Raw genomic sequence first — 13,468 nt, 5'->3', positions numbered from 1 at the left:
ACCGCATTGCAAGCTGTACCGGAGTGCCAAGTCTAGGACAAAAAGGCTTCTCAACAGTTTTTACCCCCAAGCCATAAGACTCTTGAACAGGTAATCAAATGGCCCCCCAACCCCCCTTTCACACTGCTGCGTCTCTCCGTTTATCATATATACATTCAAGTACATACTACCTCAACTAGCCCGACTAACCGGTGCCCCCGCACAATCTGCATKGTTTCCCGCCMCCCACTCTTACACGACGCTCTGTTTAGCATATATGCAGTCACTTTAGCATACCTAGTCACATACTACCTCAATCAGCCTCATTAACCAGTGCTTGGATATAGCCTCGCTGCTATTCGTCACTCTTTTTTACTGTTATTTCTATACTTAATTGTTCACCTAATATCTTTTTTTTTTAACTTAAAAATTGCACTGTTAGTTAGAGCCAGTAAGCATTTCACTGTAAGGTCTACACCTGTATTCTGCGCACGTGACAAATAAACTGTGCATCGCGCAGAACAGTTGACAATAATCAAACAGACAACACCTTAACCGAAATAACATTACAATTGTAATATCTTAATGTTACACAGGTTCGAGGACCATTCAAAGGAAACAGYACAGAGGCAGATGAACAAGCAACGATTAAACTTTAGATTAGCTTGTTTGACAGATTWGCCCACATTAAGAGTACATCTTTAATCTGTCACTTCCACTAGAGAGCCTTCTGAAATACAATGTTTCATGGATTCAGCTGATCAAGTTCTCAAGATGACCAAAAACAAATACTGTACTTCTGATGGTAGTATAGACCGTTACCCATTTGTATACATTGGTTATTTTAGAAACACAATTTACTTTTCTTATAGACGATCCCCTTATTGGAGGGTGATGCCCAAAATAATGCCTGGACATCAAACCAGCAAAGCCTCCCCAAACAAAAGGACAATACAGTGGCTTTACATAAATAACATCTTGAATATTATCACATTAATAAACTCTGATGGCTAAACGCAACACATTCAGAACAAAATCGACCACATTCCAAACATTTCTTCAATGCAGTCAAAATGGTTGCACACAGAAATAAACCAAAAGCAAGGATGCCATACAACCTWTTCACACACAGGACCTTCCAGGTACAAAACTCACTTGAACATGACCAAAGGGTGCTTTTGTAAGTTTCCTGCATGTCCCCCCATGATAAGGGTGCCCAGGGAAACACCCCCCAATACTTCAGTTCGTAGCCTGTCAATTTTCTTCAGTTACAAGATTCTAACTGATTGAACTTTAGGTGATGTCCATCTACTGTAGGACCCCAGCTAAAGAGCAGGCAGAGGCCCAGTTCAGTTTAACAGTCAGGTMATGGAGATGATACATGGCAGGGAATGACTGACACGACTCAACTTGAATTGAGACTTCATTGGCTTTGTATGGTTTATCTGAAAGTAGAGGTGCAAACAACACTAAGTGACATGTATAATACCGTGGCTGTTATGGCAATAATCAATGTCAACAAATATTCAATAAACATATAACTGGTTAAACTTAAGCATAGACAGCAGTTAACAATGAATGGCCAGAATGGTGCAGGCAAAGCTATAGTACGCTAATTTATCAACGGCTATGTAGTGATTGCCTGCCATGCTAASAAAAGTAGCAAGCATAGCCATACAGCAGGCCTACTTAGCATAACAAAGGCAATGCACAAGTGCAACATTAACATGTGCCCATTTACAGTACAAGCACCAAAGATAACAGCTCAATACACTCAATTATTAGACATTAGCATGTCACAGCCATTAGCAGTTGATATCAACTATAGAAAACAATGGTTTGGGAGTCCTCATTTTAGAAGATAAGACTTGTACTCATTAAGGATGCATGCTGTGTGTTTGACGTGCGCAACTACTCAGTTCTGTCTGGTTGAAGACCCGGATTGAAAGGAGACACCTTCAAACCTGTCCATATAAAAACATTTCCATAGAGTTATATAGATGGCACACCTGCCACAAGTGCCCTCCCACGTATCTACATCACYGAGCATGGAATTCTRTACAAAGATTAAAATCCAACTGSCAGTTAATTTCATGCATTACCAGAAACAAAAAATACATACCAAGATAGTGGCTTGCTCAACTCAGACACCCATAAATACTTCAAGTTACATATCACAGAGGCTCATTTCAGATACCTACCATATTGATGACTGAGTAGAGCAAGCCACTATCTGGGTATGTATCRGTTGTCTGATTGATGATTCATACTGGTGAAGTCAAAGGGAACTGCCAGTTGGTTTTCAATCTTAGTACAAAATTCCATGTGGATGTGGGGGAGGACATTCTTGGCAGGTTTGTTACATTTCCCRGCAAGAAAACAAAATGTTGCTTCAACAGAGAGCAACATAGAGCCACTGGCAACCAACACTAAACAGGTGGGGTTTTAGGAGRGGTTCTAAAAGACACTCATGGGGGTGTTAACTGAAAGTTGACTAGCAACARAAACTGGAACCAAAAAGACATCCACCATGAGCACCMAATACATTTTCCCAAAACGAAGCAAACAAATGAAAAACMCACACCAAACTTAGACAGGAACCAAATGGAAAAAGGTGGAGCAAAACAAAAACAGGGAAGAAAAGCTAAAGGCTTGTTTGTCTAGAAATTAAGTTAAGCCTCACCAACTAAAGGTTCCCTCCACATCTCTAAAGTCAACTGGAGCACAGGGCAAGCCACTCTTAAATAGCACCTGGGCCAGCACAGGTGAATCACCATCCCACTAAYGAGATGGCAACCAGCACAGGTGTAACACATACTGACCAACGAGGTGACACCAATCGGTGGGTCCTACGGGCCAACGAGCCATACGTGCTAAAGTACAACCTCAAAACATAAATGGAAATACCCCCAAGAAATTCACCTTCCCCCTTAAGACAACAAATATATCCTATATTTTTTGCTCACCACCAACAGAAAACATCTTCTATTGGACAACATAATCAATTTAAATGCGTCGCTACTTAAACGTCTCACCTTCTCCAATGTAAACACAGCATCTACTGGCTGTCAACAATTAAATATAAGACAAAATGCACTTTACTTTTTTTTTTTTATATATAGTTGCCTAAAATGAGAAAAAAAAGAAGAGACCAGCACACTGTTCTTGATAGTATCACTGGTCTTTAATAAGAATTACGTATTGGCCTCAATGCCTTCATCAGCTCTGACGATGCACCTGCATAACAGATAGCTCAGATGTGCGAGTGCCTTTTGAATTTTTATAGTTACCTAAAACTCAGTTTTGAGAAACAGGGGTAAAATAATGTATGTTTCTAAAACTCTCATCCTCTTGGAACTAGCGCAACCAAAACAATACTAATCTCCAACATGGCAAAACATGCAGTCAAAACAAATTGAGCAACGGCAACAACTTKCTAAATGCAAAAAAACKTATTGACTGCCCACCCTTGAAAAACAATCAGCAASCAAATTGTCCTTACCACGGACATGTCTGATTTCAAGGGGAAACTCCTGCAATATCCATAGTAACTTTCCTCTCGTGATTTTCCTCAGAGTCCCTGACGTCAATGTCATGCTGTAGTACATTTGTCTGAGTTGGTACAGACTGGAATATGTTCCGGGATTCATCCAATGGCATTGAGGAGTATACCACCTCAGTCATCGGCTTCATCAATAAGTTAATCGACGACATCATCCCCACAGTGACCGTACGTACATATCCCAACTAGAAGCCATGGATTACAGGCAACATCCGCAACGAGATAAATGCTAGAGCTGCCGCTTTCAAGGAGCGGGACACTAATCCGGATGCTTATAAGAAATCCYGCTATGCCCTCAGASAAACCATCAAACAAGCAAAGCGTCAATACAGGATTAAGGTTGAATCCTACTACACCGGCTCTGACACTCCACGGATGTGGCAGAGCTTGAAACTATTACGGTCTACAAAGGGAAACCCAGACGCGAGCTGCCCAGTGACACGAGCCTACCAGACGAGGTGATAACGCACAGTGGCAAGCCTGATCACCGACAACGATGAGACAGCCTATAGGGAGGAGGTCAGAGAACTGGCAGTGTGGTGCCAGGACAACAACCTCTCCCTCAATGTGATCAAGACAAAGGAGCTGTTCGTGGACTACAGGAAAAGGCGGGCCGAACAGGCCCCCATTAACATCAACGGGGCTGTAGTGGAGCGGGTTGAGAGTTTCAAGWTCTTTGGTGTCCACATCACCAACAAACTATCATGGTCCAAACACACCAAGACAATCAAGAAGAGGGCACGACAAAACCTTTTCCCCCTCAGGAGAATGAAAAGATATGGCATGGGTCCCCAGATCCTCAAAAAGTTATACAGCTGCACCATCGAGAGCATCCTGACCGGTTGCATCACTGCCTGGTATGGTAACTGCTCGGCATCTGACCGTAAGGCGCTACAGAGGGTAGTGCGTGGCCCAGTACATCATTGGGGCCAAGCTTCCTGCCATCCAGGACTTATAWAATAGGCGGTGTCAGAGGAAAGCCCATAAAATTGTCAGAGACTCCAGTCACCCAARTCATACACTGTTTTCTCTGCTACCGCACGGAATTTGTATTCGTGGTCCTGAGAACTGGACCTTTTTTAGGACACCCTTATTTTTGTCTTACTGAGATTTACTGTCAGGGCCCAGGTCTGACAGAATCTATGCAGAAKATCTAGGTGTTGCTGTAGGCCCTCATTGGTTGGGGACAGAAGCACCAGATCATCAGCAAACAGTAGACATTTGACTTCAGATTCTAGTATAGTGAGGCCGGGTGCTGCAGACTGTTCTAGTGCSCTCGCCAATTCGTTGATATCTATGTTGAAGAGTGTGGGGCTTAAGCTGCATCCCTGTCTCACCGCAGGGCCCTGTTGTTTGTGTCCATGGATTTTATCATGTTGTATGTCCCCCCCCCCCCCCCCCCCCCAACACCAATTTCCATCAATTTGTATAGAAGGCCCTCGTGCCAAATTGAGTCGAACACTTTTTTTAAAATCAACAAAGCATGAGAATACTTTGCCTTTGTTTTGTTTGTCAATCAGGGTGTGCGGGGTGAATATGTGATCTGTCATACGGTAATTTGGTAAAAAGCCAATTTGACATTTGCTCAGTACATTGTTTTCGTTGAGGAAATGTACAAGTCTGCTGTTAATGATAATGCAGAGGATTTTCCCAAGGTTGCTGTTGACGCATATCCCACAGTAGTTATTGGGTCATATTTGTCTCCACTTTTGTGGATTGAGGTGATCAGTCCTTGGTTACAAATATTGGGGAATATGCCAGAGCTGAGGATGATGTTAAAGAGTTTAAGTATAACCAATTGGATTTTGTGGTCTGTATATTTTATCATTTCATTTAGGATACCATCAACCCCATAGGCCTTTTTTGGGTTGGAGGGTTTGTATTTTGTCCTGTAGTTCATTCAATGTATTTGGAGAATCCAGTTGGTTCTGGTAGTCTTTAATAGTTGATTCTAAGATTTGTATTTGATCATGTATATGTTTTTGATGYTTGTTCTTTGTTATAGAGCCAAAAAGATTGRAGAAGTGGTTTATCCATACATCTCCATTTTGGATAGATAACTCTTCGTGTTGTTGTTTGTTTAGAGTTTTCCAATTTTCCCAGAAGTGGTTGGAGTCTATGGATTCTTCAATTACATTGAGCTGATTTCTGATGTGCTGTTCATTCTTTTTCCGTAGTGTATTTCTGTATTGTTTTAGTGATTCACCATAATGAAGCCGTAGGCTCAGGTTTTCCGGGTCTCTATGTTTTTGGTTGGATAGGTTTCTCAATTTCTTTCTTAGGTTTTTGYATTCTTCATCAAACCATTTGTCATTGTTGTTAATTTTCTTAGGTTGTCTGCTTGAATTTTTTGATTTGATAGGGAAGCTGAGAGGTCAAATATCCTGTTTAGGTTTTCTACTGCCAAGTTTACACCTTCACTATTACWGTGAAACATTTTGTCCAGGAAATTATCGAGAAGGGATTGAATTTGTTGTTGCCTAATTGTTTTTTGGTAGATTTCCACACTACTTTATTTCCATCTATAGCATTTCTTAATATTATTCAGCTCCTTTGGCTTTGATGCCTCATGATTGAGCAAAGCTCTGTTCAAGTAGAGTGTGATTCTGCTGTGCTCTGATAGGGGCGTCAGTGGACTGACTGTGACTGCTCTGAGAGACTCTGGGTTGAGGTCAGTGATAAAGTAGTCTACAGTACTACTGCCAAGAGATGAGCTATACAGCTCTGAACAAAATTAAGAGACCACTGCAAAATTATCARTTTCTCTGGTTTTACTACTTATAGGTATGTGTTTGGGTAAAATGAAMWWWWWWWWWTATTCTATAAACTACTGACAACATTTCTCCCAAATTCCAAATAAAAATATTGTCATTTAGAGCATTTATTTGCAGAAAATGACAACTGGTCAAAATAACTAAAAAKATKCAGTGTTGTCAGATCTCGAATAATGCAAWGAMAATAAGTTCATATTCATTTTTAAACAACACAATACTAATGTTTTAACTAYTAAGAATTCAGAAATCAATATTTGGTAGAATAACCCTGATTTTCAATCACAGCTTTCATGCGTCTTGGCATGCTCTCCACCAGTCTTTCACATTGATGTTGGGTGACTTTATGTCACTCCTGGCGCAAAAATTCAAGCAGCTCGGCTTTGTTTGATGGCTTGTGACCAAGCATCTTCCTCTTGATYACATTCCAGAGGTTTTCAATGGGGTTCAGGTCTGGAGATTGGGCTGGCCATGACAGAGTCTTGATCTGGTGGTCCTCCGTCCACACCTTGATTGACCTGGCTGTGTGGCATGGAGCATTGTCCTGCTGGAAAAACCAATCGTCAGAGTTGGGGAACATTGACAGAGCAGAAGGAAGCAAGTTTTCTTCCAGGACAACCTTGTACGTGGCTTGATTCATGCRTCCTTCACAAAGACAAATCTGCCCGATTCCAGCCTCGCTGAAGCACCGTGGGKGGTGTCATCACCGATCCTCCACCAAATTTCACAGTTGGTGCGAGACACTGTGGCTTGTAGGCCTCTCCAGGTCTCACAACCACTGTGACATTTGGTGGAGGATCGGTGATGATCTGGGGGTGCTTCAGCAAGGCTATTTAAAATCTATTTAATCCATTTTGAATTCAGGCTGTAACACAACAAAACGTGGAATAAGTCAAAGGGTAGGAATACTTTCTTAAGGCACTGAATCTTCTCCATGTCCTGAATCTATAAACCTTAAACTGAACTGCATCTCTACCTCCACCTGCTCTTTAACTGAAGTCCCACAGTAGATGATCATGTATAATAATCATCTCTACCTCCACCTGCTCTTTAACTGGAGTCCCACAGTAGATGATAATGTATAATAATCATCTCTACCTCCACCTGCTCTTTAACTGGAGTCCCACAGTAGATGATAATGTATAATAATCATCTCTACCTCCACCTGTTCTTAACTGGAGTCCCACAGTAGATGATAATGTATAATAATCATCTCTACCTCCACCTGTTCTTTAACTGGAGCCACAGTAGATGATAATGTATAATAATCATCTCTACCTCCACCTGAAGTCCCACAGTAGATGATAATGTATAATAATCATCTCTACCTCCACCTGCTCTTTAACTGGAGTCCCACAGTAGATGATAATGTATAATAATCATCTCTACCTCCACCTGCTCTTTAACTGAAGTCCCACAGTAGATGATAATGTATAATAATCATCTCTACCTCCACCTGTTCTTTAACTGAAGTCCCACAGTAGATGATAATGTATAATAATCATCTCTACCTCCACCTGCTCTTTAACTGAAGTCCCACAGTAGATGATAATGTATAATAATCATCTCTACATCCACCTGCTCTTTAACTGAAGTCCCACAGTAGATGATAATGTATAATAATTCATCTTCTACCCTCAATCAGTTACAATCTTGTAACTGAATAAAATTGTGTGACAGTCTAGGAACCAAAGTTTTGGTCAGTGTTTCCCTGGGCAAGGGAAGACATGCAGGAAATGTATAAAAGCAATCCTTGGTTGTGTGGTGTGTGTGTGTGTGTGTGTCTGCGTGTGCATGAGTATGTATTTATTTATTTCTGTGAGCAACCATTTTGTGACCAGGCTGACTTGAAGAAATGTTTGGGGGTGTGGTCGATTTTGTTCTGAATGGTATGCGTTGAGTTTGACCATCAGTGAGATTATTCATGTGTAAAAATGTTCAAGATGTTCGCCACTGCAATAATGTCCTTTGGGTTTCAGTTTGTTTGGAGAGGCTTTGCTGGTTTGAGGTCCAGGCCCTTTAAGGGCATCACCCTACAATAAGGGCACTGTCTGTAGGTAAAGTCATTTGTATTTCTAAAATATCTATTTACGGTTACKGTTATTTCCTCCCATCAGTAGTACAGTATTGCTTGTCATTTTGTGAACATGGTCAGCTGAATCTCTGTGAAAACACTGTATTTCAGAAAGCTATCTAGTGAAAGTAACAATTGAAGTTATTTTGGTGTACTCTCGTGTGTGTTATTTATCTGTCAAACAAGCAAACCTAATCTTCTAAGCTTTAATAAACATTGCATGTTCTTTGTATTTGCCTCTGTACTATTTCCCTTCAATGGGCCTAGAACCTTTTCTAACGTTTGTTACAATTGTGATAGAAATGCTATATTTTTGCTAGGGTGTTGTCTGGTCCRTTGCATTGTTCAAAACGGACCCAACTCAATGGGTGGCCTGTTACGAACCTGTCATATGTTCTGGTTGAGGTGTTCCCCTCRCTGAACAGTAACTGGCGTTGTCTGGTTGTGCCATTTTAGCTAACCCTATTCGGCAGGTGTTTTTACAGTCATGTCTGCARAAATACTACAGTATACTAGTCATGTCCACAARATACTATAGTGAATACTACAGTGAAGTCCGCAAAAACACTAGTCATGTCCGCAAAAACACTACAGTGAATACCATAGTACGTAAATATAGTAATACTACAGTGAATACCATAGTACGTAAATATAGTAATACTACAGTGAATACCATAGTACGTAAATATAGTAATACTACAGTTTTTAGACCATATCATTTTTTTCATGTGGCTAGGAGAGATGAAGAGAAGGATGCATACGCGTACACAAAGGGTAAGGAAAAATAAGGCATTGGACAATTCAAATTCCCTTATTGCCTAGCAGCATCCAACCAAATGAGACTGCAGATCAAACAAGCTGTTAGAACTGTGTGTGTGGTATTCTGAAACAGATGCAGTGCGAGAGGAGAGAACAGGAGCACCAGAAGAACACAACTGTGTCAATATGAACACTCAAAGAAACACACTTGAGACGCAATGATTTTATAACATACTCAGGTTTTTATGTCATTTTTCCCCAAAACTGGAATGTACGTCTGGAAAGAGATGATTGGGAAGGGACAGGAGAGCAGAGACCCTGGGGAGGCAACATAAACCATCTTATAGTGTCCTGCAGTCTCAACATTCAGTCTCATCGATCTCAAAAAGGTCTCCTTAACCATCTACCTACCACATCAAACCATTGTCTCATCCCTTGTCTCACCAACACCTGATCCATCTCTCCTCAGTTTTGAAAAGCAGGGCCCCCTCCTCTGGATGAGGTTATTGGCAAAATGACTGAGTGAAAATAGCAGTTGAGAAAGACAACCTAGTGAAAGCAAATGAAACACTATGGCAAATGGTACACAGAATACGGTAGAATGCAACACAGAATTACACTGGCCTTAAGTCCAGCTGGTCCCTGGTAGAGAACAGGTACACAAGGACAGGACATGTTTATTCTAGCACCCAGAAAATCACTTTCTTATCAGAGGCGTCTGCCGCCATGTCTCAGGTAGTGTGCTGTTGCTTTGTTGTCCAATCAGAGTCCAATGTTGTCGAAGAGTTGTGATGTAAGTCTGAGGTCCAGAATGTCCCAGAGTGATGAAATGTCCCAGAGAGGTGTCAGACCCAGCAGGAGCTGGACTGATCTGTGATGTTTCCCATCACTCCGTCACTTCCTCCAACACTCTGACTATAGACCTCAACATCCTAGAAATCATCACACTACATAAAAACGACMGTAGGAATCCGTTAGTTTGTATGAAAACATGAAACAATACATCTATTTCTGTGYATGAGGTGTGGTCCTGAGACTCGAGGACTGAGTTTTAAAGCCAGCGTGTAAGACATTTCCTCCATAGCACTTGTTACGTGCACATTGTGTTGAAACGGTCCCGCAGACAAAGGATGTTCTAAGTCACATTGGCATGGACTCCACCAYGGCGCTATATATGTTGACTATCGTCTGTGGCATTTCAACAATGACCTCTGACCTTTTCACTTTCTTTACTTGCTGCATTCCTCTCCTCAGCCAGCCAACCGTTGGTCATCAGTTACCAATGCATTGTGGGGAATGAAAACAGACCGCAGCTGTCACAAAACCAAACAGATCATTCGCCTCGAAAAAGACACTTTCACCAGTCACAGAGGAGCAACATAAACAATACAGTGGGTTAGGTTTCTGTAGCTGTGTGTGGATGTACAGTATGGGAGAATCACAGTGTTTGTGGGTTCGTCTGTTCAAACACGTTGCCAATACGCTTCCTCTTCTTGAGTACACCTCTTTGTGCTGTTGTCCTCCTTCCTCTGTGAAACTTTATATACAGAAAAGTGAACTATTTCAATGCTAAGGCATTGTAGAGTGAGTGAGAGGATGGGGTAAAGGAAGAGTAGATCCTTCATTTCGAAGACAAACACAAAACATATCCTAAATACCAGTACCTAGATCTCATCTAGACTCCAAAACAGAGAACATACAACACTGACAAGAAAACAGTGCCTAACAGAAATCTGAACTGAAATATCTACAAATGAGTTAGGAAATCATTMTATTATATCATCTGTAAAGGATGACAGTGGGTAGAAATCTTGCTTTGATATTTGCTCAAGTGGTTTTGGTTTTAAGACTGACATACCCCTAAAACAAAAGTTATCACGCACCACACACAAGCAGACGTACTGCTTGCRCGTACGCACGCACGCAAAAACACGTTCACTCACGCAAATATATACACACACACAGACACACACACTAACAATTTGAAAAGTTTTGACATTTCATATCTAGTGTCAGCTCTCACTGTGAGTGAGAGGCGACACTGAGCCGCTGCCACTGTGAGTCCATCAGTTTAACGGCCCTCATGTCCAGCCCTCTTGGACCCAATCATAGGGTTCAAAGCAGGGAAGAGGTCCCACCCCCACCAATACACAACCACCCCTCCATCCATCCACAGTGGCAGACCACTGTACAGTACAGTCCATAGGGCAGGAGGGTGAGGGCAGCCATCCCGRCAGTCAGTCATAGAGAGGGAGGTGGGAGGATAAGGGTGTGGAGGGAGCTAGAGGGACAGTTGGATTTCTACGTTGAAAACAGCAGTCTATTTGTTGATACTGCGTCTATGCCAGCTGGGCCGTCTAGGTGTCTCCCTCATACTTTGTAGTAGATGTTGGCTGGGCTCTGGGGGGGCATCTCCTGGACGATGTAGACGGGGTGACCGTAGTCCCCGCTCACCTTCTCGTAGTGCGGGCAGTAAGCCTGGTCTGAAGTCCGCAGCGGGATGATGATGTCACTGGGCTCCGAGCCGTTGTTTCCTCCGGCGGAGGAGCCGGCCCCGTTGTTGCTGCCCCTCTTGGGGGTTAGGGTGGCCAGGGTCAKGGTGGGGTGATGGGTCTCAGAGTGCTTGTTCTGTCGCCAGCGGTAACACACCACACAGATGACAGACGTCACGATGAGGAGGAAGGCTCCGCCCCCTGCCGCTCCWGTGATCACCGCCACGTTAGAGGAAGGTAAAGGGTTGTTCCCCTCACCCTCTCCACCAGCCTTGGGCGTGGTACCGTTCCCTGTTAGGGAAGAGGGGKTAGAATCAATGACTAATACTGTAGATACTGTATCATTAAACCAGTGAGGAGAGTACTGTACTGYAGACTTACCTTTGGGGTGGAAGCGGTTTGAGTCTGGTTTGGGTTTGGGTGGGAGGCCATATGCAGCTATGGGAAATCACACAKTTTCTTTAGGGTTGTGAACAACATTACATAGCACGGTTTCATGAATATTGTTACAAAATCTGTACAAGAATATGCCAGACCCCATGCAGATTCATTTATATGAGGATGATTACTATTGAAAGACTAATTACTGCAAATCAAAGAGAATATATATATTTAACAGTAAGGATGGTGATGATACTCACTCTGTCCCACTTTGAGAATCACCTTCATCCCTCGTGTCACACACACTCCTCCTCTCGTGCTGTCCAGCCCCTGCCTCGTCCCATCAGAGGTAGCTAAGAGAGGAAGAGGAGGAGTGGAAGACTACCGTTAGAGAGATACCTAACACTATCCCACACACATGTCAAACTATGCAGTTGAAGTCAATGTTGTCAGGTTGGGTTACCTCAGCAGCAAACGACATGGAGTCAAAAGCCCTCAAATTATTCCCATCGTTTTTCACACATGGTAATACATACATTCTGAAACCACACTTACACACTCTGTAACGTGACACACTTCAACACGTAACATCAGGCAAGCTCACACACACACACACACACACACACACACACACACACACACACACACACACACCACACACACACACACACACACACACACACACACACACACACACACACACACACACACACACACACACACACACACACACACACACACACACACACACACACACACACACACACACACACACACAACCATGGCACAGCTGGGCCTTCTGGTCAGGGGGACAAGGTCAAAGCAGGAAGCCAGAAGCCTTGCCTCAGACACAATGTGAACCCAAACCCACAGCCATGTTCTACCAGACACACTGTGAACCCAAACCCACAGCCATATCCCATATCACCCACACAATACCCCAGACACACTCAGCACCACAACCCAGCCACATCCCCTGACCTTTTAAACCCAAACCCAGTCATTTTAATCCAAACCAAGACCAGTGGCCATTTAAACCCTCATCAGCCATAATCACACCACATGACACCCTCCTACAGCCTCTACCTCCTATTTACCGCTTGAGGCTATAGATTACAACAGTAGGTAAAGTATAGATGTAAGGAAAGGTATCTCTCTCTCTCCCGTCTCCCTCCCTCATTCTCTTCCAATTAGAAGGTGTAAAAACCATAAATGAAAGAGTGATAGAACAGAAGAGCAATAAATAATGGAATGATAGAGAACAGAAAGCATGTTAGGTTAATTAAATGAGAAGCAGAAAGAAGAGAGACGCAAGGAGGAGCGAGTAATGGAGATGATGACCAAGTCTGGGGCGAGACAGAGAGGAAGAGCAGAGAGAAAGAGCAAAGGAGAAAAGGAGGAGCCCGTAATGGAGATGATGATCTGTGGTGAAGGAGAGAAAGAGAGAGAG

General features: G+C 42.7%; 1 protein-coding gene and 1 long non-coding RNA gene across 2 annotated transcripts; both read right to left on the bottom strand.

The window, feature by feature from the left end:
* Positions 1-507: 507 nt before the first annotated feature.
* On the bottom strand, positions 508-2,674 carry LOC111950053 (uncharacterized). The gene is made up of 3 exons (XR_002875454.2): positions 2,564-2,674; positions 1,854-1,943; positions 508-1,424 (listed from the first exon to the last, which is right to left on the bottom strand). It is a non-coding gene; the product is annotated as an uncharacterized lncRNA (long non-coding RNA).
* A 6,690-nt stretch (positions 2,675-9,364) lies between these two features.
* Positions 9,365-12,632, bottom strand: LOC111951160 (ephrin-B2-like). The gene is made up of 3 exons (XM_023969197.3): positions 12,279-12,632; positions 12,019-12,075; positions 9,365-11,928 (listed from the first exon to the last, which is right to left on the bottom strand). Exons 1-3 carry the CDS (start codon positions 12,304-12,306, stop codon positions 11,516-11,518), a joined length of 498 nt encoding a protein of 165 aa, XP_023824965.1. The 5' UTR covers positions 12,307-12,632; the 3' UTR covers positions 9,365-11,515.
* Positions 12,633-13,468: the final 836 nt, after the last annotated feature.

This window comes from Salvelinus sp. IW2-2015, linkage group LG23 (assembly GCF_002910315.2).
Source record: "Salvelinus sp. IW2-2015 linkage group LG23, ASM291031v2, whole genome shotgun sequence".
Lineage (NCBI taxonomy): Eukaryota > Metazoa > Chordata > Actinopteri > Salmoniformes > Salmonidae > Salvelinus > Salvelinus sp. IW2-2015.
Note: the sequence above shows the minus strand (reverse complement) of the source record. Positions and strands in the feature narration are given on the sequence as shown.